Source organism: Dromaius novaehollandiae, chromosome 4 (assembly GCF_036370855.1).
Source record: "Dromaius novaehollandiae isolate bDroNov1 chromosome 4, bDroNov1.hap1, whole genome shotgun sequence".
Taxonomy (NCBI): Eukaryota; Metazoa; Chordata; class Aves; order Casuariiformes; family Dromaiidae; genus Dromaius; species Dromaius novaehollandiae.
In genome coordinates, this window is record NC_088101.1 from 81,830,027 (window position 1) to 81,857,706 (window position 27,680).

The following is a 27,680-nucleotide window of genomic DNA, read 5'->3' on the forward strand; positions in this document are numbered from 1 at the left end:
GGGCGAGGGGTCCTGGCAGGCCGGGCTGCGGGGATACCTCCAGCTCTCCCTCTTCAGGCCAAGCGGCGTGCACTTGGCTTGAGCAAGAGTTAGCGTGAGTGCCTTGGGATGAATCCTGCCCCCCCGCCCAGCAAATAATGAGAAGAGCAGCTGCTCTTGTGTGGTTTCAGGCTCCCTAATCAGCACAGGAGAGGATAAGGAAGGGCAAGGAAAGTGTCCTTGGGAAGATAGGGGAAGGAATGTAGCACCTGAGGGAGGAAGAGCTGCCGAGGAAGTAAACAGCAGCACTATCAGCCTCAAACAAAGACCTGCAACGGCTATAAAAAGTGACCGGCACAAAGACCCTGTTAACACCTTGAACCCAAAGGTGCCGAATCCACACGGACTTCCGCAGCGACCCTCTCCAGGTTCCCGAGACTCCCAGGACGTCTGGCCAACGGATTGGTGAGATCTTCTTGTTGGGGGCCTACAAACCTCTGCTTCGCTTTGCCCGCTTGCGTGCGTACCCCGGCGAGCTTGTCCGATAGACAGACCACCATCTCGGGTGCTGCCGGCTCAGCTGCCTGCGGCCCCGGTTTAACGCTGCCAAAAGATTTGGCATCCCTGGGCGAGCTGCTGAAGGTTGAGCACTCGGAGATAGACAAGCTTTTCGGGGAAGATTAAAGGGCTGCAGCCTTCCTTCGGGGGTGGGACAGAGGTGCTGGTGTTATGATAGCTTTGCTTTGAGGCAGCATCGTTCGATCTCACCCCTTGCTATGATGACCGATATTGTCAGTAACTGGAAGCTGGAGCAATTCGTGCTCCAGAAGTGTCTCCCCCCTATCTGGTCCCCGGGAGCTTTCCAGGGACCGGAGGCCTACCAGCAGCTATGTCAGCAGTGGGAGAGCTGGTCAGAGGAATCAAAAAAGCCCAAGCCCACAAACAAGTGTAAGAAACGAGCTGCACTGCAGGGTTTGCTGATGGTGGGCAGGGAGTTGTCCAAATTGCTTAAGGAGGCACTCGAGAGTGTGCAAACACTGGAACAGGCTAAGGGCGAGCTCAAAATGCAAGTGGACAACTTGCGGGCGGAGGTGCAGGGCTTGTGCGGTGACTCTCTGAGGAGCGCGGTGGAAATAACCCGTCTAGAGAACAAGCTGGGCTACGAAAAGCTGAAGACTGAGGAACTAGAGAAGGAGGTTGGCAAGTGGATAGGCGAGACGCACGACGCGCAGAGCGCGGTGCGGGCGGTGCTGCAGGACGTGCAGCGGGACCGCGGCACGGGCCCCGATCACAAGGTGTGCCACGCTAAGATCCAGGAGCTGCAGGCAGAGCTGGGGGTGTCCAGGGGCATCGTAGCTGCGATCCAGGGGAAAAGGACGAGGTTTGGTAACGGTGACAGTGAGGACGGCTTGGACCAGCACCCGCCGCACTATGACTATGAGGATGACGTTTGGGGAGCAAATAGTCCTACCAGACCTTCTCCTTATGCCCCGCTGAGGGAGGAGATGTGTCAGCTGCAGGGAGCAGAAGTGGAGGCTGCTAAAACCAAAAAGAGCCCGGCTGACGAGCCGACCGCCCACGTCCCGCTCCAAGCCATAGATACTAACAGGGCTCTGCTGTGGTTCACCCCCGAGCAGCTAAAGACGGTGGGGAAGATGCTGGGACCCCTGACAAAGGAGACGGCCGTGAACTGGCTCTCCAGAGCCCAGCGGCTGCCGCGGTGTCAGAACGGCAATTCGGTCAGTGACCTGATAGACGTAGTGAGAAAGTGCATGAAACCGGACGACTTTGCGGCGCTGCCGGGCGACGTGCAGATGGGGAACGTGCAGGACATCGGAGACGTTCAGTCTGCCGTGCTGAAGGTGTTCTTCCCGGAGGTTAACCCCTTAGTGTTGTTCCACCAGGAGAAGCAGAACCCGGAGGAAAGGCCGGACGCGTACGTTAACAGGAAGAAGATGTTGTACCAGATGGCAGGGCTGCCCGGGTCGAAGGACTCCCCCCTTGACTTTGACAGACCCGAGTTCAAGGAGCCGCTGGTGGTGGGGCTAACCCCCCCGTTGCGGGTGATAGCGGGCGGTGATGCAGCCAGGAAACCGCTGTCTGAGCTGGAGCAGATCCTTACCCAGAATTTTGAGCTGCAAAAGCAGGCGTTCCCGGGGTACATGCTGGGGGGGAAGAAAGGGAAGTCAGCGGCTATGGCCTTCCAAAACGCGGGGGTGAGGAAAATGCAAGGAGACAACCGGAAAGATCCCGAAGGCAAGAGCAGTTCAGGGAAGGAAAACCAGCAAGGGCTGAGATTTCAAAAGTCCAACCCTTGGAGGGCCGAGCTGAGGAAGCGCTTGATAAAATACGAGAAGCAGGAAGACATCGACGGCTTGCCAGATGCCGAGCTCTTTCGAAAGCTGGCGCTGCACGAAGCCAAAAAGCACAGCAGCTCAAACCCGATAGACCCGGGGTCTAAGGCTCAGCAATAGGGCTGCCAGGCACCTGCATCGCCCCTTTTTGTGGCACCGATTAAGACCGATTCGTGGGGGCGCCTGATAGTTGATGTAACTATCGGAGGAGGGGTGCTTGGACAAGTGATGTTAATTGATACTGGTGCCTCTTATTCAATTCTGAATATGACCCCTGGTGAAACTGGGCTCTTTCAAACGTGTGAAATTATTGACGTAAATGGTTCAAACGGCCAAAAATCCTCCGTGCCATTTACAGGGCCCATACCATTTGAAATTGGCACTGCCAAGGGGTCAGAAAAATTTGGTAAAATGGAAATGAAAGGAAAGCCAGGAATTTTAGCCGTCTCCACACTTACAAAGATGGGGGTGGTGGTCGACCTGGCAAACCAAACGCTTTTACACTGCCCCCAAGGAGATGTACAGCTAGTCCCAGCCAGTCACAGAGTGATGTCGGTAAAAGCCCCCGAGCTCCTGGTCCACCCCGAATGGGAACCCCGCGTGAAACGGGTCACGGAGCAGTTCCCACAGGTCTGGGCAAGGAGCAAGCTGGACTGCGGCCGGATAGACGCCGTAGTTGTGATAAAGGGGCCCGACCCCCCGCCTCAGCAGCAGTATCGGTACCCCGCTGAGGCTGAGGACAGCTTGTGGGACACAGTGAAAGCCCTGCTGGAGCAAGGGGTGCTGGTAGAGCAGCAGAGCAGCAACAACGCGCCGGTGTGGCCCGTGAGGAAGGCGGACGGGAAAACGTGGAGGCTGACGGTTGACTACGCTGCCCTCAACCACGTCACCCCGCTGAGAACATCAGTGGTGGCCAAATACCCCGACGTCATGGCAGCCATCTCTCGGGGAGCCAAGTGGTTCTCGGTGCTCAGCCTGTCCAGCGCGTCCTTTGCCATCCCCCTGCACCCAGAGTCCTGGTACAAGTTTGCGTTCACCGTCCGGGGACGGCAGTACACCTTTGCCAGGGTGCCCCAAGGGTTTCACAACGCCCCTGCCATCTGCCACACGCACGTGGTGAGGATGTGGGATAAGCTAGGGCACAAAGCGAATGTGCTGTCCTGCGTCAGCGACATCCTCATCCACGCCCGGACTAGAGAGGAGAATTTGGAGGTTCTGGCGGAAGTGCTGGAAGTGATCCAGAAAACCGGGTTCAAAGTTAGTCCGACAAAGGCCCAGCTGTGCTGGAAGGAGGTGTCGTATTTAGGGGTGACGCTGGGGGAGGAAGGGCGGTCCCTGGAGAAGCAGAGGGTGGAGTTAATACAGAAGGTGTCGGCGCCTGCAGACGTCACTACCTTACGCTCGTTTTTGGCGCTCGTGAGATTCTCGCGAGAATTTATCGAGGGCTACGCAGAGAAGGCTGCCCCACTGTGCAAGCTCCTAAAAAAAGACACCTCGTGGGAATGGGGACCGGAGCAGGATGAGGCAGTTAAAACCTTAAAGGAGAGCCTGGTGCAAGCCCCCGTGCTGGCACATCCCCACGGGGACAGGCCCTTCGAGCTGCAGTTGGACAGCTCGCGGAAGGGGCTCCGGGCCGTGCTTAGTCAACGTCGCGGCGCCGAGCTTCTCCCCGTGGCGTTCGCGTCGCGGCTCTTGACACCGACAGAGCAGCAGTTTACGGAATACGAAAGAGAGGTTTTGGCCTTGATCTGGGCCCTGCAGCACTGGGAGTACCTGGTCGGGTCGGCCCCGGTGCTGCTACGAACGTCGCACACCCCGGCCAAGTACCTCTTGTCAGGGAAGGGCAGCGCAGGCCCCGTGTGTCACCCCAGGCTGGCCAACTGGGCCCTGACCTTGCTCCACAAAGAGGCCGCGGCGGAGACCCAAGAGCTGTCTCCCGGCGCCTACGGGTTGATAATCGGCGGGGAGAAAGGTGACGAGCAGGGCTGCGCCCTTGCTGAGCCCAGGGCACGGCAGCCACCCTTGTTCGAGAGCAGCATTAACCTGGCCGAGGCGAAGGCCGGAGGATATGTTGTTTGGTTTGTGGACGGGTCGAATTACCACGAGGAGGGAGTGCCTTACACGGGCTACGCGGCCGTGAACAGGGCGACGGGCGAGGTGGTCAAGGGAAAGTGCCTGCCGCACTCGATTCAGGCTGCCGAGCTGGTGGCGGTGACGGCAGCCTTGGAAAACACGCCGGCGGATCAGCCGCTGGCCATATTCTCCGACTCGGGCTGGGTGGTGAGGGCGGTGCTGGAGTGGCTGCCGCTCTGGAGGGAGAGGGACATGCAGTCCGCGGACGGCAAGCCCGTGACGTACGCCAAGAAGCTGCTGTACCTGGCAAAGCTGGCCGAGCAGCGGGCACAGCCAGCCCAGATAGTCAAGGTCAAGGCCCACAAGAAGGGAACCGAGGAGGCAAAATGGAATAAGGAGGCTGATGCGAAAGCCAAGCAAGGAGCTAAAGAGGGCCAAATGTGGAAGGCCAGCAAGCCCTCGGAGAACGTCCCGATTTCAGTAGCTCAAGGCAGAAACAGAGAGAGCGTGGACTTGCTAGGCTTGCAGGCGCAAGACCCAGCGCTCCGAGAGTTAATGCAGGGCAGGGAGTATAAAGGGTGCAAAGTGTGGAAGGATGTCTCAGGACTGATACTAGCACGGAGGGACGGTGCGGACTTCCCAGTGTGGGTGGTGCCTGAACTGGTCCGAACAGAGTTAGTAGCCCTGGCTCATGAGCAGGGGCATTTGGGAACGGACAAAACCTTGGTGAGGCTGCAGGGTGCTGGGTGGTGGCCCGAGATGCGAGATGATGTGGAGAGGTACGTTAGCAACTGCCTGACTTGTGCAGCCAGCAACCCAGAGGCAAAGGCGACCAAAGGCCTCCTGGGCTACCAGAGGATTTCTGGACCATGGAGCAAACTGCAGATGGAGTTTATTGGCCCTTTGCCCCAAACAGCGCAAGGAAACAAGTATTGTCTAGTAATCACTGACAATTTCACCAGGTGGGTAGACGCATTTCCAGCGCGAAACAACACAGCCAGCGCTACTGCTAAGATCCTGGTAGAGCACGTGTTCTCCCGGTGGGGAGTTCCCAAAGAAATTGATTCAGATCATGGCCAACGCTTCATCGGAGAGGTCACAAAAGGGGTGTGCCAGGCTTTAGGGATTAAGCAAAAGCTTCACATCGCGGGACATTTCCAGAAGCCTGGATCAGCAGAGGGGCCTAACCACACACTGAAGACAGCGCTGAGGAAACTCGTAAACCAGCAAAGGAAAGACTGGGATCAGAAACTCCCGTTAGTCCTGCTGGCGTTGCGAGGCACCGTCGCCTCTCACGCAATTTCTCCCCCCAAGCTAGCTCCTGCAAGAGACCCAAAGATGCCGGGACACTGGTGGCAAAGAGGGGAACCGCCGGACGAATTACAGCCCCGCGTGCTGACAGACAGGTGGATTCAGGAAACGTTGAAGACGGTGTCGGCCACGTACCACCAGCTGGCCTTGGCGCACGACGCCAGCGTCCCCAAGATGGACAAGCAACTGGGAGCGTTGCTGCGGCCCATGGAGTGGAACACGGGCGACCTGGTAATGTACCGGGGGGTTAGGGAGAAGAACCAAGTGCTGGGACCCCAATGGATGGGGCCCGTTAGGATCGTTAACAAGGCCAGCCCCACTATGTACCAGGTAGAAATAAAAAAGGGGAAGAAAAGACAGGAGAGGTGGCTCCACTCTTCACAATTAAAAGCATGGAAGGGAAATTAACGGGGCTGGAGAGCCCGCCTTGTTTGTGTTTTGCAGATAAAGAAAAATGGAAGGAGATTGTGACCGACGGGAAGGGCGAACTTCGTGGCATCACCAGCCCTGTTTGCACTACGGGGAAAATGCTTTCAAATTTGTGGTTGCAGGATTTGCTTTGATTTCTGGTATGTGTATAGCACTGAGTATGGAATGTGCCCAATCAAATTACAGAAACTTCAGAGAAAAAGTTAGTAGTTCCCTCTTAGAAAGACACTTTGACAAACGGGCCACAGCCCAGCACAGGGTTAGAAGATACACAAAAACTGGCACGGACTGGCCCTGGTCTCAAGCTCATGTAAAATACACAGGAAGCATGGGATTAAATTCTAACAAAGGCCTAAGCCTGTTGACAGTGGTTATGCATGGGTCTGAGGTTTACCTGGAAAATGAATGGAGCTGGGATAGCACAAACAGACTTCCTCAATTGCTGGGAAAGGTAGGACAAGAAATAAAGGTAGGATGCAGGGTAATTAACGGGTCCACTCACGAGCGGGTAACTCAAATCTCTGTAACCGAAGTAAAAACAAAGAAGAGTCAGAAAAAAAACTGTGCCGTGGAAAAATTGGATTGTTGGTGCAATTTCACATTGGTCCAACCAGTTTTTGTGGTCTGCCTCTGGGCCCATAACAGCGTGGGGCTATCCTTTAAATTCAAGATTAGCACCACGATACGCTCATTTAGTGCCGTTAAGATCTTGAAGTGCCATTTTTTGGCCTGGCACGCAGTCCAATATGCTGAAGTTGGAAACCAAGTAAAATTAGAAATTAGATACTCTCAAGAAAGTGTAACGGATCCCATGCAAATTAATGGTGCCACTGTGACTATCACTGCCCCTAATGGCCACAAATGGATTGTATCAGTAAACTGCATCCGCGAGAGCAAAACATTTAATAAATCTCAATTAAGCGCAGAGGGTGCATGGTATAATCAAGATTATGGACACTGTCCACACTCAATCATAAATCTTCAGGTGTGGTGTCGAGGAAATCTGAACGTACAAATGTCCTCAGAGCTTGGAGGAAAATGGCTAATAGAAGGCCCTGAAGGATTTAAAAAAGAGTTTACCATAATTGCTGTCTTGCGCCCCTTTGTTTCGAAAATAGGCCCGTATGTAGTGAAGCAAAATCACATCCAAGAGCTATTAACTGGGCCTGTCCGGTCACTTAAGAAGGTGGTATTATCCTTGTCCACCGTTAATGTTTCGTCAGTCAGGCCACACTGTACCCCCTTCCTATCCACCCTCTATACAGGATGGTTGGCTTGGCTTCACAGCCGGTCCATCCATGAAGTCCGGACTAAGCGTGACCTGCTGTCCATGGCCCTGGGAGGAGGAGGAACTGGGCTTGGAGTACTCAACAGCATGAACGTTGAAGTCCTTGCCAACAAGTTAGAGGCTGTAACTTCTGGAGTGCAAGGCCTTATAAATCCCATTAATTCGTCACTAGCCAACCTAGGAATGGGGCAATGGCTCGTGTCAGATGTGTTGCCTACCTGGGAACAAACAAGTGAGAAAGATCACCAGGTGTTGCTGCAAGCGTTGGGAATTGAACAAAATAACGTATCCCTTGCTCTTAGTTGCATCCAGGCCCAGACGTGGGTGCAGAGTGTCGTTGCAGGTATACTGAGAGATGGAGACAACGGCGTCCTCCCCACCGAGATCCGAAAGATTGTGTGGGACGCGGCCACGGAGAAAGAGCGCCAGCTCCAAGCGTGGTGGAGACTTGTGAACTTCACCCACGACCAAGTCCTCAATGCGGTCATCGCCTACGTACTGACCGTGGCGGATGCCACCATCGAAAAGGTGTACCCGATCGTAGCCCTGGGAATTAACACAAACGAGTCTGTGGTCTACCCCCTAGACCACAGAATGTGGGCAAGAGTGTCTGGTAAAAAATGGCAATCGGTAGATCTAGAAGCCTGCATTTTAGAACGGGGGCTGGGATTCATATGCGAAGATGATGCCCTTAAGGCGAGCGATGTTTGCTTTGACACCAAAGAGGGGGTGTGCCACTTTGAGATCAATCCGCAGAGTAATAATAAAACTGTATTAGCTTATGTAGGGAAAGGATGTGTGTGTTTTAGAACAATGTGTAAATACGTGCTAATTAATGAAATTTATAACCAAACTGTGTTTAACGACTCTAATATGTGTGCTTGCAATGTAGCTATTATTAGAGGCTGTGATTTTGTGTATAAGCCGCCTGTGTTTACTAGTCAGTTGCTAATTAGAAACTATACCCTATATCATAGTATAACCCCGACGCCAATCGGCATGGATTTGTCGCTTGTAAAAGAAATGTTAGAGCATGCAAATTTACAGCAGCTGTTAGAAAATGCTAAGGCAGAAGCTAAGAAGATCCTAATAACTGTGCATCATGATGGCAATGTTATAAAGCAGGTAATGGAACGAATTAAGAGGGTGGGAGAACACCACTGGTGGGAAATTTTCTTTGGCTGGTCACCCACAGCAACCGGCATCTTCAACGCATTGTTGCATCCTGTCGTAGTTATACTGCTAATGCAAATCTGCGTGTGTATTGCCATGGTAGCGACTTGTTACTGGATAAGGCAGGTGAGATGCTGCATTGACAACCAGCTAAAAGGACTGGGTCTGGCTAAGCGCCTCCTACCATAGTCAAGGGCAAGACTGGGTTGGCCGCTGTGTTTGCCACCAAGAAGAACTTTGCGCTCCGCTCTTGGCTGCAACCCATTAGGCGTTGAGCGGTGGGGACACATGCCATACCAGACCTTGATGTGAGTGATGGCCACCTCTGTTATAAGAGGGCCATCCAGGAGGGGAGTGTAGGCCAAGCAGCCTGCAGTTGGCATGAGTGACAGTTAGCATAAGTAACCTGTGATTGAACATCCCACCCCCAAATGATCAGAAGAAGATGCTGCTCTTGTGTGATTTAAGACTCCTTAAGCAGAGCAAAAGGGGATAAGGAAAGCCCAGGACAGTGTCTTTGGAAGGAAATAGAAAGGAGTGTAACACCTGAGCTAGAAAAAGCAGCCACTGAAGATGGTGGAGGTGTTATCAGCCTCAAAACCTTCAAAAGACGATAAAAGATGACCAGGAAAGAAAACCCCGGACTTAAAGGAGCTGAATCCACATGGACCTTTGCAGCAACCACCTCCAGGTTCCCGAGACTCCCAGGACGTCTGGCCAACGGATTGGTGAGATCTTGTTTTTGGAGCCTGGACACCCCTGCTTAGCTTTGCCTAGTTTGCATGTATTCAATAAAATTGGTCTGTTAAAAGATGAATTGTCTATTCAGTTGTTGACTGCTCAGCTGCTTACTGCCCAGGCTTGTAACTTTGGCTACGCTGGCAAAAAGAAATTGCAGAATGAAAAATATATTTTCTTCTTCTCTAGGTCAGTATAACTTGCTTTTTTTGTTTGCAGACTATTCACTAAAACACAAAGATGTCTGCTCCCTCTTCTTTAGTCTGCCTCTCCCGTCCTGCAGCCCCCTCCCCTTCCCCTGTTCCTAGCCAGGACTCTTGCACACACAGCCCCCGTACACACTCGAAGGGAGAGCAGCATCGAGAGACTGCCTCACCCAGACTTCATTTCGGTGCCTGGGGATTTGGGCACTGCAGAGTAGATCTGGGCCCTGAATCCAGAAGGAGCCTCAAAATAAATGAAGGTGGTGCCAAACTATTTTAAAACAGTGGTAATAAAACAAACAAACAAACAAACAAACAAAAAAACCCAACCAGCTAATTTCCAACCCATATGTCTGATCTCAGCTCCAAGATGCTGCTCTGTCTTAGAGTGTGTATTGGGGGGGGGTCTGTGTGTGCAAGAGTCCTGTCTGCAAAAAATCAGTCTGCACTTGTGTAACAACACGTATTGTTACTATGGTCCAGGTAATACAGGCAGTACCGGCTCTTATATGGGATACAATATATTTTGCAGGTGAAAAGCCCTTTGCAATCCAGACTGAAGTTAAAAGATTAAAGAACTGGTCTGGAACCCAAAAGACAACTGCGGGGTAGATCTAGAAATGAACTAAAAACCTACTCTTCACAAATACTGAGCTAAGATGTGCAAAGAAACTACATATTGTCCCACCAAACTTTTTTTAAAGAAAAACAAAAACTTAATAGACTGATTTGCTAAAGACACTTCTCCTTAAGGAGCACACATTATAACTAAGCCAGTGAAAACCTGAACACATAAACCCTGTTTTTCCCACTCCTGAAAAAAAAATCATCATCCTAAGGATGGGAGGTTAAACACTTGCCCTGTACCTCTCCGACTGCCTGGGAGAGGGCCTGTCACTAACCCCCTTTACACTCTGCTTCTCTGTGTATTTTACCCATATAAAAAACCCACAGAAACTCCCAGTCATTTTGGTTAAGCGGTGCTGACAAGAAAAATAAAGCACCCTTCTTACTTGCTAATGCCTTACAAAGTTCATTATAATTAATTTCCCAATGAATAATTACCCTGTTACACAAAACCTCTGCCCCTCTGTTTTGGGAGTCCATAAGGAAAAAAAAACATAGAAAAATTCACACATGTGACACATTCCCTATTCTGCCGCAAACTTGCTCTGGAAGAGAGCAGCACAGCAGCGATCAGCCCAGCTGTGCTGTGATACAGCCACACAAAAAAGGGGTTTCTAAGCACATAAACCCCAAGGGTTGAAAGGGAAGGGCTGCTCCTGCTTTTGCATGGTGCTCCCTGGCAGAGGAAAAGGTAAAACAGACAAAGATAACCGCCAATAAGAGAGGGAGGGAAGAGGGGTGGATTGCATTTGCAGTATCGCTGCTGCTGCCTAGGGCAGCTGAATGCGGAGGGCCCACACGCTGCTAGCAGAAGAAACCCACACCACCACGCTCTGCAGCTGCGACCAGCTGCTGCCCTCTGCAGCGCCGGCCCAGGCGTGCACGTGGCTTCGGAAAGCTGGTGAAACTCCAAATTCCCCCCCTTTTGGTGTCTGGTTTATCACAGCAACCTAGCAGGGCTGTTTTCAGGGGAGCAGCTGTGCTGCTGTGGTTGCGATAGACTTTAGGCACGGGCTGATGGGGGGACCCTGGGCCAGAGTTCTCATCCGTGGTGGCTTCAGTAGATCTGATAAAAGATCTTGCCAGGCCTCGTCTCCTTTTCTGAGGCAAGAGGTTAAGATGATTATATTTATTCCCTGGTGCTTTTGAACTGTAGCGGTCTGCAACACAACCATGTGTCCCTCTGCGACCTGGAGAGGAGAACCCGTCTGCTCATATCACACAAGCTGTGAAGGTCCCCTTAGACGGTAGCAGCCCCATGCATTTTGTAAGGCACCACACGTCACAGAAATCCCATAAAATCAAGAGTAATGACAGTCAGACTGATACCCTGGAGGATTTTGTCATGCTGCAGCACAGAGGCTGCCTGCTGCAATTCTCTGCTTTTGACCCCTCCATAAGATAGCTTTATAGTTAAGAACAACCCATTTATTCCTATCAGCCCTGCTTAGCAGCTAGACAAGCCATCCCTTGGTTCCTCCTACTCCTAAGTATTTTACTCTACCCAGACCATGCCCATGATTTACAGTATTTATAAAGAAACCAGATACCAGTTCCCACCTATTTACAATCTGTAAATTTACTGTAGACATGACCCAGTGTAACTGAGCAGTGAGGAGAGCCGGTATGAGAACAAAAAAGCTGGGTAGCTTATGCAGGATACAGGGACAGATTCCGGCTTGTGCTGTTTTTTCTGCTTTGTGGAGTCCCAGAGGAATTCTGTGACGTGCCAGCACTCAGTGTGAAGGAAGATGCTTGATTTCTTTCTCGCAGCAGACTGAGGAAGTGATCAGATAAACATCAGCCTGGTTAAGAGCCATCTCAGTAGGGAGTTGTTTCACTTTTAGGGGTGTTGAAATGACTGATGTTATATGCTGAAGAGGGAAATACAAGGAATACTTATGTGTTCACACATTTTCATGAAAAATCAAACACAATGGAAACAATTTCCTGTTTTGAGAGACATCTATCATTGGCAACAACTGTCGAGTTTAGCAAAACTAACAAAAATGCATACATGGTTTTAATTCATACACTGTAACTAACAATTAGGCTTTCTTCTACAGCATGGGGCAATCAAAATGCCCGTGCTCCTCCAGCTGCTCTCAGCAGTTTCAGTATCGGACAAGAATCACAGGGACCTGAAAGGAGAACAGCAAGATGTTACCTGGAATACGGCAGGTTAAGAGAAATGGGGAAAAAACAACCCCATGACCTTCTGACTACCTTTCCCTTTCTTCACAGCATCTACAGAAGTAACACAAGGCTTTATTCAGTCATGAAGCAGGGAAAGTTGGTGATAGCTCAACGAGTGAATGTGGATATGCCACTTGACCTGAGACAGGACGAAACTGTAGGGCATGGCTCTACGAGCTGAGTGATGGTGTAATTTAACAGCACATCAAATGCTCCATGGAAACTGCTCTCCTCCATATTCGTACTGCAGGGCACGCACATCTCCCTCAGACTGGGGCACGTTATTCATACTGGACCTGGGATAAGAGTACACACTTGGCCAGTAAACCCATGCCCCATCTTGCCTCCTGGTAACTTGTTTGTGCGACTTACAGGCCTGGTCCTCCCAGCTGACCTGCCCTGACGGGCTCTGTCCCCTGCATACCCACGGATCATGCTGCACTAGTCCATGCACAGCCACCAGCAATGCAGGAATGAGCGTCTTGGCTGAAGCCACACGCGTTGTAGGTATGTTACTCTCTCCATGCCCCAATCAGACGAAGGCTGGTCCAGCACAAGGCCATTAAGATCAAGGACATGGCTGATATCAGCATAGTGAAAAAGGGAAAAGAGAAGGACAACAAATTTCCTTGCCATTGGCTATATATTGCTTTAATATAACCCTTTGTTTAGCTTTTTCATGCAATTCTAGCAAATTATTCTAGCATAAGCCTAGCAAATGCATTCAAAGGACACATACAGGCGTGGATGGCAGTATATTCTGCACTGTGAGTAGCATACTTTCTGCAAGACAAACAGGCTTTGCTGTGCATGCAGGATGAACAGAAACATTCTCCGAAACCCAGATGCCATCAGGCATTACTGGGGACAGAAGAAAACAGCAAATCACAGGCTCACCTCACTGTAAGAGTCACATGTCATTTGGGGGGAGAGAGACAAACTGCAGTTGCTTATGCAGCACGCACTCCCAACGGAGAGAGGGTAGAGGCCAAGCTTCATGGATTCCCTGAGCAAGTAAGCAAACACAAGTACCATCAGTTGGTTTAGTCACTGCAGCATTTCCACAGCCACCCTTAAATTGATTAAAGATCAGACATTTCAAACCTGGATGCCTAATGCAAGGCACCCAAATCTTTTTTTAGGCAGTTCATTGGACTGTCTTTGACTTTTAGTGTTATTGAGCTGCAGATAGTCAGCCCTTCTCAAAACCAAAACACTTTGAGTTGCCTAAAAATGACATAGGTGTTTTTTATTAAAATTTTTAAGACTGCTTGGACAACATTGGCCTAGGCTTACATTTGCTGATCATCTTTAAAGTCTCCTGTACTTGTCATATGCCACATGAGCACACGCTGAAGCATAAACAGAACAAATTCATCTTGCTGGGGTGTTCCTGTTGCTTTATTCTTGCTCTCTGTTAGCAAATGTTGCAGTAATGCTTCAAAGAAGCCGGTGTGCCTCTGCATCAGCTTACTCTACAAAACTTTATTAAAAAAAAAAGGAAAAAAAGACTTATTTGCCTCAATAGCACATCCACCGATGCACAAGAAAGTATTTCCAGAACACAGCGTTACATTTATATGTCCATCCTCACTGTCTTTGTGCTTGCTCATAAAGCTGATCAATAATCTCAACGCAGTTGTTAGGGGAAATGTGGAGGCACATGTGAAAGTCGTAACAGAAGATGATGTAGAAAACGTGTATGAGTGCTGGAGAGTGGAAAAGCCCACGCAGTGGAGCTTGAGGTGGACATCAGCTCATGGGCACGTTCTCAGCTTTCTCCTCCTCGCTGCCTGGTACTTCTGCTTTGAGCGCAGAGCGGAAACATGAAAGCAGGCTGTGCACAGATGCACGTACCCTGAGCCCGGCGAGCCCCCGCTGTTTACAGCTGCGTGGCAGGCGCGTGTAGAGCTCTGCTCATGCGAGGTGACATAACACCTTCACCACACGAGCAGAGGAGTCGGCACACAAGCACTCCCAAGTGAGTGCGGCTGGCCTATGTGGTCTGATTTCTCCATTTGCCAAACTAGAAAAAAGAAGAGAAAAGAAAACGAAGCATAAGGCAGTCAGCTAAGGATCTGGCATAACCTTCCCCTGAGATTTGAGGATGATAGTGGATTAGTCCATGAATGAGTAGGTTTTATGGCTGTAGGACACAACTCTCTTATCATGCTCTTGATTTCACATCTGCTGCCCAGACTTCCTTTTCCACACTGTGCACAGCTTAGTGTGGAGAAGTGAAGGAGCTCAAGTGCAGAGGAATGGCTGAGGCACTCTCAAATTTGACCGCTACATGCAATAGGGGTGCAAAAGGTGCCCTCCTAAGGGGTGCTGAGGCCTCTGCATTACAGACACCATTGACATGAGCTATTTGGCCCAGGAACTTCAGGGAATGTGCAGATATCGCTGCTGAAGGCAAGTCTAGGTGTCAGCTGAGATAAACCCATTCACACTGGTTTCTCTCAGCCAACATGAGCACATCCTACACAGTGCCTTGATCTGGACTCTTCTGAAGTTAGAGCAATAAAACTTCCTTTGGCCTCAAAGAGCTGGGCAAAGAGCCAAATCTTTCAAGATGCTGAAAAGTCTCACGTTTCAGTGGTCAACACCTTGTCTGGGTGACGCATTTGACCACAAAGAGATGGAACTGGTCATCTGGTGGTGTAGCTACAATGGGGGAGCACAAGACAGAAGATGGGTCATTACCGGAATGAAGCTAGCAAGGCTGACTGACTTTTTTTAAGCACAATAGATGGATTTGAGAAAGGTTGAAGGCAAGGTAGGAAGATGCCAAGCTGATGCAGAAAGCCACTACAGCTTTTCCCACTGTGCTCTTGAAGCATGGACTTCTAGGCACAGATCTTCCTGACAACTGGCTCTCTGCAGGGAGGAGAGCTACAGCCAAACACTGCATTTTAGCATGACTTTGGACTAGAGAAAAACATTCAATTTATTTCCTCTTTCCCTTCCCTCCCTTTTAATAATTTGGGGAGATCTGTACTATTTGCACTAGCTCCTTGCTTACTGAAAGACGATTTGATTTACTTCTGAGAGAATGAATTAAATGCATTATGTACAATCTAACTTGCATATAAGAATACTAATAGGTCTATTAAAGTCAAAAAAATGTAAGGATACATACTTTGCAGTTTTGACTAACCCTGTGAGGAGAACTAGTATAAATACCATGGTATTTCAATGTGTTCTTTACCACTGACATATTAGTAGCATGAAGGAGTGAAAAGATGTTAAAAACTGGATAAATAAAAATTGTCACTTCTGCTAACTTGTACGCAAAGGGAAGGTTTTATCACTGTGGCTCAGAAATAGCATCAGAATAGGGAATGATATAATGCAGTTACAGGAGAAACATTCTCAGAGAAGAAGCTTGGCTATGAACATGAAGTATCGTATTTAATATAATATTTCTTATTATAGAAATTATATACAATATATATTTCTCTTATATTATATAGCACAGTACTACAGATGAATGGCGTCCAGTCCATGCAGCTACAATTTGTAAAACACATAATTTGGAAATGCCTAGTACTAAGCTTTGACATAAATAACCTTGAACTGTTTGTCAGATATCAAAAGGACTGAAGTGCAGCAGCACTAGCAGCATTCAGAACATTGCTTTGAACAGTTTCATTGTTAATTCTAAGAACTCCTGCTTCATTTTAGTTAATTTTCATTTTCATTTTGTTAATTCTAAGAACTCCTGCTTCATTTTACATTTCTTTTAAATCTCCTCCCTCTCTCTCTCACACACACACAGATTTTCAGTTTTCCCCACAAATATTGGAGAAAAATGCAATATGCTACCACTTTCATCTTTCCCCCCCTTGAGTTTCTGGCTTCATTTCAAGCTTTCATGTCTTCAGTGGAGAAACAACTAGGATCTGAGCCTGTCAATGCAAGAAGAAAAGGTCTGTGACTTGAAGGTCCGTATTTTTGCAAAATAGTGCTGTTGGGTACCAATTCTATAATGAGGCCTGACTGTGATGCAAGTGGTATTCAGTACATTGTGCAAAGTAGGCTCCTGCAGATATCCCTAACTTGGGAACTCAACACATCAGCCTCTTCTGGAAATTTAGATTTATACCTGTGCCCCAGCCTTGCACCCTTGAACAAGAGCGATTGCCAGCACACAACACAGTAGCAAGCCTAGGTAGGAAGTTTTCTTTCTGTCTCCGAAATCCAAGTACGTTGTTTACTTAAAGTTCAACAGGACTTACTGTCTAAACCTCACTTTGCTCTGCCAGAAAAAACTGCTCAAATAGCACTTCATTGCTTTCAGCTGTAAATTGAGCCCCTCAAAATAAAGAACACAAGCTTATTTGGAGATGGGGAAATACTGTTGCTTGCTTTCAAAGACTTCCTGCAGAAAGGCTCATGGCACTGCTCCTGTTTATGGTTTCTTATCTACACTGACTTTTGGGACCCAGATTTCTGATACCTGGATTCTTCACCCACTTTAAGGGTATAATTAGAATTGCTCTTCCTGGCCTGGCTTATAAAGATACTGCACCTAGCTGCTCACCACCTCGCCCTGAAAACACAAGCCGCACATTAGGAATATAAATATAAGAGGCAGGACAGGAAATAGGTACAGGTAGAATGATGCCAACAGATCTGACAGGGCTGTGACCTCCTCCCTCAGCTAATTCCCACCAGTGGATGTTAAGAATAGTCAGAAGTTGTGACATGTTAATGCAAAAAAAACTGCAGCTGGAAGAGCTCATCTGGCACCATGTTCCCAGCAAGTTGTAAATCACACTAGAAGGCTGTGGAAAAGCTGGAAGGAGACTCCAGATCTTCAGATCCTCACCCTGGTGCTTTAATCTCGGCATTCTAGCTGATAAACATAGTCATTAAACTGTCAGCTTCCATCTTGTAGGATGCCAGTATTGGCTGAGAGCTCTATTCTGAAAAACACACTTTAATTAAACAGTAACAGTCCTCTTAACTTGCTCAAAGAACAGTTTTGTAGTGTAATCCAATTCTGTAGAAACCTGGTAAACTTGCGATAGCTACAGGCACTGAATTCAGGTCATTTACACTGCTTTCAATGAATGCCTCTCAATCTTTACAGAAATACGCTTCAACAAGTTAGCAGATTAGATTTAAGGAGGATATATTTCATAGGCCAAGGGTATGGTGAACTGGCTTGCCAGGTGTTAGCCTTCCCAGCGTGCCTTGCCAAAACCACAGCCTGAGTTCGCAGCACGCAAGGCAACGTCAGTGGCTCTCCTTTCTATGGGAAGATTTTAAATGAGATCCCTCCACAGCTAGACCGACCTCTCATCGCATTACAGGATGCAGAAAGAGATGCCTTGTTTCAGCTATAGCCTTTTTCAAACATATCCAGCACTAGGATCTCACTAAAAATGTTTTCACACACTGCAGCCAGTCATAAAAAGCTGATGGCACAAGGAATACAAGCCCCAAAAAGGGACAGTGTTTTCCAGGCACAGCATGTTCATGCCCCTCTTCAGAGGGCACTGAACCCGGTAGCTGCTTTCAGAAGTGAGCACTGGGGCTCCCATCTGTGTTCATTGAACAAGCAGCTACGGCACTTTCAGATGTGGCTGGTTAAAGCTGATCCATTTGCCTGGGAATGAGAATAGCTGAGGCAGGGACACAAGCACCGGCTCCATCCCATCTCCGGGAGAAGGGAAGAGGACTGGCAGCGGCAGTGGCCTCCATAAGCGGTGGCATAAACAGCCAGGGTTAAATCTGTCAGAGTCCCCCTCTATACCACCAGAGACAAGGTGAAAAAACAGGCCTTAGAAGACCTAAGTACTTGATCTGGCAAACCAGGGACAGAGCTAAAACTGAAATGCAGAAGTCTTCACTCAGGCCCTTGTTTTAACCAGCAGATTGTGCCTTTTTTGTGCTCAACTACACTTACATCATTTAACTTGGTGATGAAGTTTTGTGTTCGGAACAAATGCCTGGCTGTAGCTCACATCAGCCTCTGGTGATATCCAGCAGCTCTTTCTTTGAAATGAAGCAACATGCAGGTTTACTCAAAGAGGAGATGGATCAAATTTAGTGCTGTTGGTCCTTCACAGATGAACCCTCATACCTGCATAAAACACCACTGCCTCCAAGGGGTCTCCAGGAAGATCTCCCAGTCTATCTGTTTGGATGTGACAGCAAGATCTGTGACTGTATGCAACTCAACTCAGCATCGTAATGCTTTGGTGGTTTTAATGAGAAGAACAGATGAGCAAAAATCAGCTTTCATTACAGCATGGATTCCTTTGCTACTAAGCAGAGGGAAGCAAACACTTAGAGTAAAGGGTAAATAAAGTCGCCAATCTTGGTACCTAGTATTTTAAAACATCTAGCACGTAGATAACTTGGCAAATATGTTAAAAGCTAGTAACAAAGCAATCAGGAAACATGTGAACAATAATCATTATTTATGACTTCAGAGAATAAGGTATCACTTATCTAAATTAGAGCTCTATGTCACATATGCCAGATGAGACAATCTGCTATGTCTCATTTGCAGCATTTACACCACAGATTAATCATTGCTTAATTACACTGTGGCAATAGCACTCCTTTTGGGATCTTACCATATTTCATGTTTGACATCAACAAAATTTAGAGCTATTCTACAGAGCTTGAGCAAGCACTTTCCAGTGGGTGGGGCAGGAGTGTATGGAGGTAGATCACTGGTTTAGGAGTGATCATTAAAGAACAGAAATTCTGTTCTGCCAACTTATGCTTTTAACATATTTTCAGAGCTGTTTAATCGCCTTCTCCTCACTTCCAAAAGTGCAATTCTCATTTGAAAAAGCAATTAAAGACACTTCTTTCCCTTCAACAAGTCTGTTCCTTGTATACGTGCAGAGTCCTACGTCATGGCCTTACTATCTACTGGAGGTCTTATTATTTTCTTAGACTGACTTTCTAAAGAAATGAAGAATATATGACCATATGGAGCAAGGGTTCCCTACTAATAATTCTGAAGGACGCTGGCCATATTTATACAGCCCTATTTGACAGGGTGTTAGAAATATCAAAGAGATCTTATAATGTCCCAAGATTTGTTAAACTTGGTGCCCTGGGAGAAAAGGAAGTCCCTACTATTTGTCTTCTGTAGGAGACAAGCTGCAGTGTCAGTCATATGTTATTCTCACAGCAAAGAGTATATGTAGGAAAGAGTGCTTGAAAATGGCCAAGCAGCCTGCAGCTGGCATGAGAAAAAGTTAACATAAGTGACTTACGACTGAACCTGCTCTCTTCCCCAACAAACGATGAGAAAAGCAGTTATTAATGTGTGACTTCAGACTCCCTCAACAGAAGAGCAGAGGATAAGGAAAAGCCAAGGAACCTGTCCTTGGTAAGATATGGGAAGGCATGTAATTCCTGAGTGGGGAAAAGGATCCACTGAAGAAAGCAGAGGCATTATCAGCCTCAAAGACCAGGGAAGATTAAAAAAGATGACCAGCACAAAGACCCTGTGAACACTTTGAACTTAGAGCTGAATTCCCATGGACCTCTGACTCCAGGTTCCCGAGACTCTCAGAACGTCCGACCAATGAATTGTTATTGGAGCCTATGTGTTCCTGCTTAACTTTGCTTAGTTGTGTATGTATCTAACAAACCTAGTCTGCTAGAGGATGAACTAGGTTACTTGACTGCTCAGCTGCCCACTACACAGACTCATAACTTCAGTAGCAGGGAGAAATAAAAACTAAGACCAAGGTTGCGATCAACCACACAACGCAAATCCTTAGAAAAGCAGCCTACATTATTTTCAGGGCTTATCAACCTACTCATTATTCCTGCAAAACTAGAACAGATCAGAAAGAATTCAAAGCTGAGGGCCATGGACTCTACTCCATCCCACCACACAACAGAAAATTTTAGTTGGACAAATTTACTTAAAGCAGCAGCTCAGCACAGTGGGCTCTACAGACGCAGACTACCCAGTGGAAAGTGTAGTCTGAGTAGTGTGGCTTGACAATATGATGGCTTTCAGATCCTACATCAATGCTAAGAAAAAGCTTTCTTGCAACCTGAATACATTGCTTTTAAATGATCACTTCTCAGAGCTAAAGTGATTTACTCAATCCAGCAGCTTTCCATAAGACGTCACACAACCCTCAAATCCTCTACACAACCCCAGCTCTGCACAGTGCAAGCAGACACATTACAACTCTCCTCTTCCTCTCGACCAGCCTGCCTACCCCCGGGTCTGTAAAGGCTGAAGAACTTCTAGCCTTCATGGCTCACTGAAGGTCTCATCTGAGAGTCCTGGGAACAACACAAAAGCTTTAACCCCATCATCTAAGTTTCTCGATTAATCTCACATATGTAGGACATCAGTTCTAACGCTACAACAATATGATCCGTATTGTGAATGGAGGTCTGGTGACATTGTATGTAAAACGGAAACACAAAGCTGTTTGATTTTTTTCAGCGTATTGTTTGGATTACAAATCAAGCATCACTAACATTCCTGGTTTGAGACTTCTTGTAAATTGCTATGACTGAATGAAGCAGAAAACAGCCTCATTTTAAGCAATTCATCTTGCATACTGCGCCTTTTCTGTGTTGCCTAAATTAAACTAAGAATTTGGACTGCAATAAGAAAAATGTACTAGACAATGGATATCTGACAACCAGTTACATGTTTAATAGAGACTCATTTTTCCACTCTCAGAACTGGGTGAAAAAGAATAACAATTGCAAATAAGATCTGGAATCAAAAGCCTTTGACATTCTCCTTTAAAACCTGTCAGTGAAACAGTTACAGAAATAGCTGGGAACACTGTAGTGCACTTATCTTACAAATTTATGTACTTTCCTAGAAGAATGATAGAAACCTCCATAGTAGGCACCATTAATATTAGAAAGAAGCTGTACATTTGGTGAAATTCCAAGAGAATTCTGTAGGCTACTGACTCATTTTTGGAGCATATTCCAGAAGAGATTACAGACTGTCAAACTTACATCACTGCAATGACTGCTGTATGTGTAAGGTAATTAAAAATGGATGCATACCTACTACCCCAAAGTCTCAGAAGACAGGATTTTTCTTGCTTCCAGATTGGAACAAAAAGTTTGTTTAAAAAAAAAAAAAAGTCATCATACAGTACACAATGGTTAAGAGAGTCTAGAAACAGAATCAGCTTCGTAAAGCTGACCAAAACCTGTATCAGTATCCCAGGATAGATTCATCCCAAAGCAGCTCCTCTTCTGTTCTGCTATCTGGCTGTGGCTTCTTTTTATCTTTTTTGTGCTTTTCTTTAAGCCTTTTGTCTTTGTAAGATTTTGATTTCTTCTCATTTATCAAGTCTATGTCCACTTTTACTCGCTTTTGCTTCTCACTTTCCTTTCCAGAATCTTCATCTTCGCTATTTTCCTTTCTTTTCTGCTTTGTGCCTTTTTTCTCATACTTCAGTTCTTCATTGATATATTTTTCCTCCTCAGCATGTTTTTCCAGAAGTTTCTGTTCTTTTCTGTAGGAGCTGATAGCAGTTTCAGCAGACACAAGTTCTGGGCCGTCGTTAGATTTGGCAACTGATAGGCCAAAGCCGTCATCTCTGATGGTGGTCACCTCAGATGCTTGCTTTTCTGTACAATATCCCACATTATAGTGACAATCAGGTGTCTTTTCTGGTGTATTCTCACAAGCTGATGACTTTTCCTCCGTATTTGTAGGTGAGTGTGTTTCTGAGCAGAGGCTGGAACACTGGGCTTGTTCATATGTAAAGTCTGAAGGTAAAACCTCACCAGGGTCACTTCTTCCTTCAACATCTTTATCTTGAAACGCTTCTGTCTTTCTAAAAAGCGCTTTAGACTCCAGACCTCTAGCTTTCTGCACTTTAATGTAATCTGCTAGTTCATCTTGAAAGGAGTCATAAGTTTTCTTTGGATTCTTCAGGAGACTGACGACCATTGTTTCTCTGCAAGAAATGGATAGAAAGGCTTAGCTATCAATACTACCTATTTGCTTATGGCCTGGTGATTTTAAAAAAGTCAGGAAGGTAGAAAGACATATATGATAATACACAATTTATATTTCCACAGTTAGGAAAAGAACATATTTCAAGTGTGTTGCTCTGTATAGCCACATGTACCCTGCTATATACGATCATAATTGTGAAGTCAGCTGAAGTTACAGGGGACAGATTCTGCCCTTTGTGAAACTGAAAATCTGGAGTAATTTCATGAAGACCAAAGGAGTTTTTTGTGATGTGGGACACAGAGTAAAACATGCTTTTAAAATGACTGCATACATTTTTAAAACTATTTTTTGAAAAGAAAATTTAACATCCTCTCTTATTAACTAATCTCTTATTAGCTGCAGATATTAAACAATTACATAACATACTGACTGTCAAGTTACAAAGATACTCATTGGTGTGGGAGGTTCATTCTATCGAACAGTTGCATTACAGTTATTTCAGGCAAACTGAGTGACTTCACAGTAGAATCAAAACAAAACGGAAGCTAAAAATCTGGATTGCCAGAAAAGATGACAGGCATGCTCCCAAGGCAAAACTACCTACCAGTTTATATTTTACTCTCCATTTCCTCAGGCTGGAAGATAGGGTGGTTAGATGACAAATATATCTTTGCTGAGAACAGCAGCTCCACAGACCCATCCCTTAAATGCATCTTGTGCTGTCTGAATTCACTAGCTTTATACATTCATTTTGTTAAAATATAAATAACCCTGTAGCATTTCCCCATACTTCTGTGTTTTTTGGGACTCTAATTTCATTGACTAAACAAACATTTAAAGTCGTACCAGTAATATGCCAGTTACATTATTGTGGTTACATTAATATTGCACCCTAGCTTAAAATATGTCTTATCAAAATACCCAATATGAAAACAATCTTGGTACTTGGCCTATGCTTACACAGCAGTCTCCAACAAGTATATCTTTACTCATCAATGGATACATCACCACAATATCCATCCTGCAATTAACACAACCTACAACCCCTTTTCTGGGCCAAAAGAAAAGTACAGAGCTATCATCTAACCCATAAATCATCTTATGCCAAACATACGATGAAACTCGGCTCTTTTCTGGATTAAGGCCTTATTTGCTGTGTCAACAGGAACCTTACAGCACAGACCACTTCCTCCTAGCCTGAGCACTGAAGTTGCCAAGAACAGATGCTGCTGTCCCCGGATAGCAAAATAAGCCGGAAACATTGTGTAGGTGTCAGGACCTTTCCTGTGGACTGCCATTGAAGATGTGACTGTGGGACCTCCAAGACTGAATTTCAGTTAGAAGTATAATGTTTAAATGGACAGTGTCCCTTAAAGCCAGCATAAAAAAATGCACAGTAACTAGTCAAAGTCACTGAACAGCAAACAGCAGGGCTAAAACAGAAGGCAAGCTCTTTCACAGAAACTTGAAAGTACAAACAACAGACGAACAGTGACAAGAGACTTACCTAGTCTGGTGCTTATGTCCTTCCATGTGGGACTGGTACATTTCTATAGATGTAAGTGTGATGTTACATATAGGACATATGTAATGACCAACCCCAACTGCTGAAAAGAAGGGAGCTGTAGGTTAGAGAGACTTCAAATAAAAAGGCAAAACTCAAAGCACATCATGTTCCCTCCCCATGCAAAAGTCATAATATAATGTCCCCATAAACAGCTTCTAGAGACGGATAAAGTTCTCTGCTATAATGTACAACTTAATACAAACATTAACAAAGACAATATTTCTGATGACAGAAATGATCCAAAATAATTCTTGTACACTGTTATCAACTTCTGATGAAAATGAACTATACTGAAAAATTAAATGCTATTGTAAATACCTGACTCAGGGCAAGCACCCACAGACACCAATCCTGTCAAATCTGAATTTAATTCAAGTAAGAGCAGTTTAAACATTAGCTGCTCAAATGTTCATGCAGTGTTAGTTTAACCCTGGGCAGAAGATGCTGAGGGAACTGTCAATACAGTACATTATGAATACAGCGTGCAGAGCCTCAGGCAAATATAAGATAGGAGATGAGGAAAACCTTGTGTCATTTCCCCCCCCTCCTACAACCTGTGCCATCCATAGATCTAAATATATGAAAACCAGTGAAACTTCCCCCCCACACAAACCCAAGAGCTTCATCCATTAGTAAAATGCAGCATGAATTCCAACAGGCTATTGTTTTGCAGCAAAATGTATTATTTTGTTTAAGTTACAGCAGGATTTACTTAGGGAGAGGTGGTTTACACTAATGACTTTTGATTAGCAACTAGGATTCTCAACTCCCTGTTAAAGAAAGGATTAACAGCTCTGTCACACAGGACCAGATGATGGTCCACTGAAGTCGATGGCAGTGACACTGCTACAGGAACAAAGTTTAGTCTTTGGACAATGCTTCAAGAAAGATATAGACTAACCAGAGACAGTCCTCAGGGGTCCTCAGGGACTAGAGGACAATGACAGTCTAGAAAACATATTTTGCTTATGTGAGAAGACCGAATTATGATGATCAGTTCGGTGAATAAAGGACTAAGGTAGGACATGATACCCGTTTTCAGTTATTTAAAGAATGTGAAAAGAGAAAAGGAAAGGAATGATCCATTTCCTGTCTCTATTTCTTGCTCTGTGCACAGTGAAGAGACATACTGTGGTCAGAGAGAGTAAGGTTAAATGTCAGTAGAGGGTTTTAAGATCGAGAAGATAAAGATTGAGAAGTCCTGGGATATGTTGCCTGTGGAAGCAGTGGAGTTTCCACCACAACCTTACACAAACTTCACAGATACATATATACAGATACAGTTGGTCAACCCTTGGGTTGGGAGACCAGGCTATTTTTTATGATCCTTTGAATTTGACTGCAGAGCTCAGTGAGGACTGGATTTGGGTCTCCAAGTCCATAGGAAGTATTTTCCAACCTAAAGCTGTCAGAGACAGATAAGTTTGGCAGTGCACAGAACAAACAGAAAAAAAGAAATAAATATGTTCTATAGCACAGGAGCACTCAAGTAACACTCAAAAGTCTCTGTAATACTTCTTCATGTCCTGCTTACCATTTGTGTTGGATTCTGCAGGGACAGCTTTGTCTCCCAGCTCCTCCATCATCTTTTTACGTGCTTCATTTCTTCTGTGTTTCTTACCAACATAGTGCTGACGGGCCATCAGTGGATTATTGAAGGGAGCACAGCAGAGCTTGCAGTACTTGTCTGGATAATTTAACTCTAAACTTGTGTTGGAGGATGATGAAGACTCTTCAGCTTTTGAAGTCCTCAAGGGCTTCTCAGCTGAGGGCTTCTGTAAAGTTGGAGACGTGGAAGTAGAAGATAAACCTGCTGATAGCACAACAAAGTAAAGGCTAGAACAATTCCATGGAACAAAATAGGTGACTGCAGAACTACAGGGCTGGAAAGCAGAACAACTTGCAAGAGACTATAAAATCTCTTGGTTCTTGCAAGGATGTGAGAGTGTAGACTGATAAGGGACACAACTCTGGAGTATTCAGAAACCCCACCATTAGACAACAGTATTAATCAGCTGTTTTTGATGACTGGTCACTTTAAGGTCCTTATACAGTCCAAGAGGAGGGATTCACCTTGTATAAAGTGATTCAGAGCACCTACGCTATGCTCCATCTTGTTCAGCATCTTGTACGTGACTAATTCCAGTTAAGGGTTGCTCATGGACTGATTGTTTTTTAATTTAACATATTAGTTTATCAAACAGATCAACATCTGCTTTGGGTTGCAAGGAAATTCTCAGAACAACAACAGACACTGTTCATTAATAAAAAATTTGAGATATTTGCTTTTAGTTTCGGTCAATGAAAAATGAGGAATTGGAAAGCAAGGCTCCTTTGTTGCAGAACTACACAGAGCAATGTCTTTGTTTATCCATCTAACGAGTTCTCACATGGCAGCTCCACAACTTTAGCAGAACAGGAAAGCATAGAGACATAGCAGGTGTAGGAAGATACTTCACCCTATTTGTTTCAAAGAGTGACAGGCAAACACATGCACTTGTAGGACCTAATCATTTAGTTCTCACCGGAGACAGGCTGCATTCGCTGAGCTGATATCTGGGCTTGGTCTCCTGAGAATTGCTTCAGCTTTTTAGCATGGATTTTTCCCAAGTAATGAGACAAAGCAACAATTGGGGAAGTAAAAATCATGTTGCAGAGATTGCAGTACTTGTTTTTGTCCACTACTCCACTTCTATCCATCTGAAACCAGGCAAAGGCAAGCTCAGTTACAGGCATTCGCTGAAGTACAAGGAAGCATTTTAGTGAGTGACCTGAAGGGGAAGAGTCACCTGAAAATTGATACAATTCACTGTCTTCTGTTTTCCAAGCTCCTGCCTCTGTTCCTTCTCACCGTGCATTTGGACGTAAAGCCGAACTTTCTGAGCATGTTTCTTGCCCTGGAAAGAGACTAGAGTTATCCCACTTTCATTAACAAGGAGCCAGGCACTGGTACATCCAACGACTGGGATTTCGTCTGTCAAAAACTGCTTTCAGCACTTGCTGATTGTATTTGTATAAAGCAGAGCCACCAGCAGATAAAGACCAGCTGCTGTAACAATCCTTTTTAGTCAATTATATAATACTTAGCATTACTCTTAACATTTTGCCTCAGGCAGCCCTCAGAGTCATCTACACTCATCTCTTCGGGGAACCAACAAATTCAGACATGTCCCCCTAAACAGTGGTTGAGACGACTGCACCCAAGCCACAGAGCAAGTCTGCTGAGCGTCCTTACCACAAAACCTTGGTGCTTGACATCAAGGCCATCCCATATCGTGGCACAGAGGACTGACAGGCAGCACAACTGAATAGGAAGCCTAGTCTGCCTCTACAGTGAATGGAGAGAAACTGCTTTCCCTTCTAGGTGAGTTAGAGTATTTCCAGCTTTGAATGACTCCAGCTTTTCCAGCTGAGGTGATTTCAACACCTCTCTACTGAGGATACCAGAGTCCACGTACCTAAAATTAGGTGTTACGTACACTTCCTTTAGTTGCAGTTAATTCTTAATTCTTAGATGCTCCCCCAACCCATAACCTTCAGACTCCTGCACTTCTACTTATCCACATGCCACAGTATACGCTGGTATCCTTCCAAGCAAAACAAGTAACTTGTCTTCCCTGATCTGATGCTTTCCAAGTGTCTTTTAATGATTCTGAGGTGCACTCCAGGGTAGTATAGCAATACTATCAAAGAGAACAAGGTCCTATATCACACCTGGCTAGCCAACGCAAACATGACTGAGGAGAAACAGTCAGTTATTTCCATATCAATTATTTCTGTAATGGTGAAATCAGGTAACTTTACA

At 46.1% G+C, this 27,680-nt stretch overlaps 2 protein-coding genes across 22 annotated transcripts in view; one reads left to right on the forward strand and one right to left on the reverse strand.

Moving 5' to 3' along the window:
- The first annotated feature begins 52 nt into the window (after nucleotides 1-52).
- On the forward strand, nucleotides 53-9,424 carry LOC112990743 (uncharacterized). The gene is made up of 2 exons (XM_026112670.2): nucleotides 53-444; nucleotides 6,162-9,424. Exon 2 carries the CDS (start codon nucleotides 6,172-6,174, stop codon nucleotides 8,794-8,796), a length of 2,625 nt encoding a protein of 874 aa, XP_025968455.2. The 5' UTR covers nucleotides 53-444; nucleotides 6,162-6,171; the 3' UTR covers nucleotides 8,797-9,424.
- A 2,310-nt stretch (nucleotides 9,425-11,734) lies between these two features.
- The window catches only part of KRCC1 (lysine rich coiled-coil 1), a 28,386-nt gene continuing 12,440 nt past the window's right edge, over nucleotides 11,735-27,680 (reverse strand). For 4 of the 21 annotated variants that reach the window (XM_064511615.1, XM_064511596.1, XM_064511616.1 and 1 more), the window contains 8 exons: nucleotides 26,665-26,772; nucleotides 26,401-26,575; nucleotides 25,410-25,688; nucleotides 23,816-23,915; nucleotides 21,402-22,306; nucleotides 13,668-14,397; nucleotides 13,269-13,377; nucleotides 11,735-12,951 (listed from right to left, as the gene is read on the reverse strand). In XM_064511615.1, coding sequence (XP_064367685.1) covers nucleotides 21,556-22,306; nucleotides 23,816-23,915; nucleotides 25,410-25,688; nucleotides 26,401-26,575; nucleotides 26,665-26,772 — 1,413 coding nt within the window. In that variant the 3' untranslated portion in view covers nucleotides 11,735-12,951; nucleotides 13,269-13,377; nucleotides 13,668-14,397; nucleotides 21,402-21,555. Of the gene's footprint in view, nucleotides 12,952-13,268; nucleotides 13,378-13,667; nucleotides 14,398-21,009; nucleotides 22,307-23,815; nucleotides 23,916-25,409; nucleotides 25,689-26,400; nucleotides 26,576-26,664; nucleotides 26,773-27,680 lie in introns of those variants that run through there. The other 17 variants (XM_064511601.1, XM_064511599.1, XM_064511597.1 and 14 more) reach the window with 17 other exon arrangements.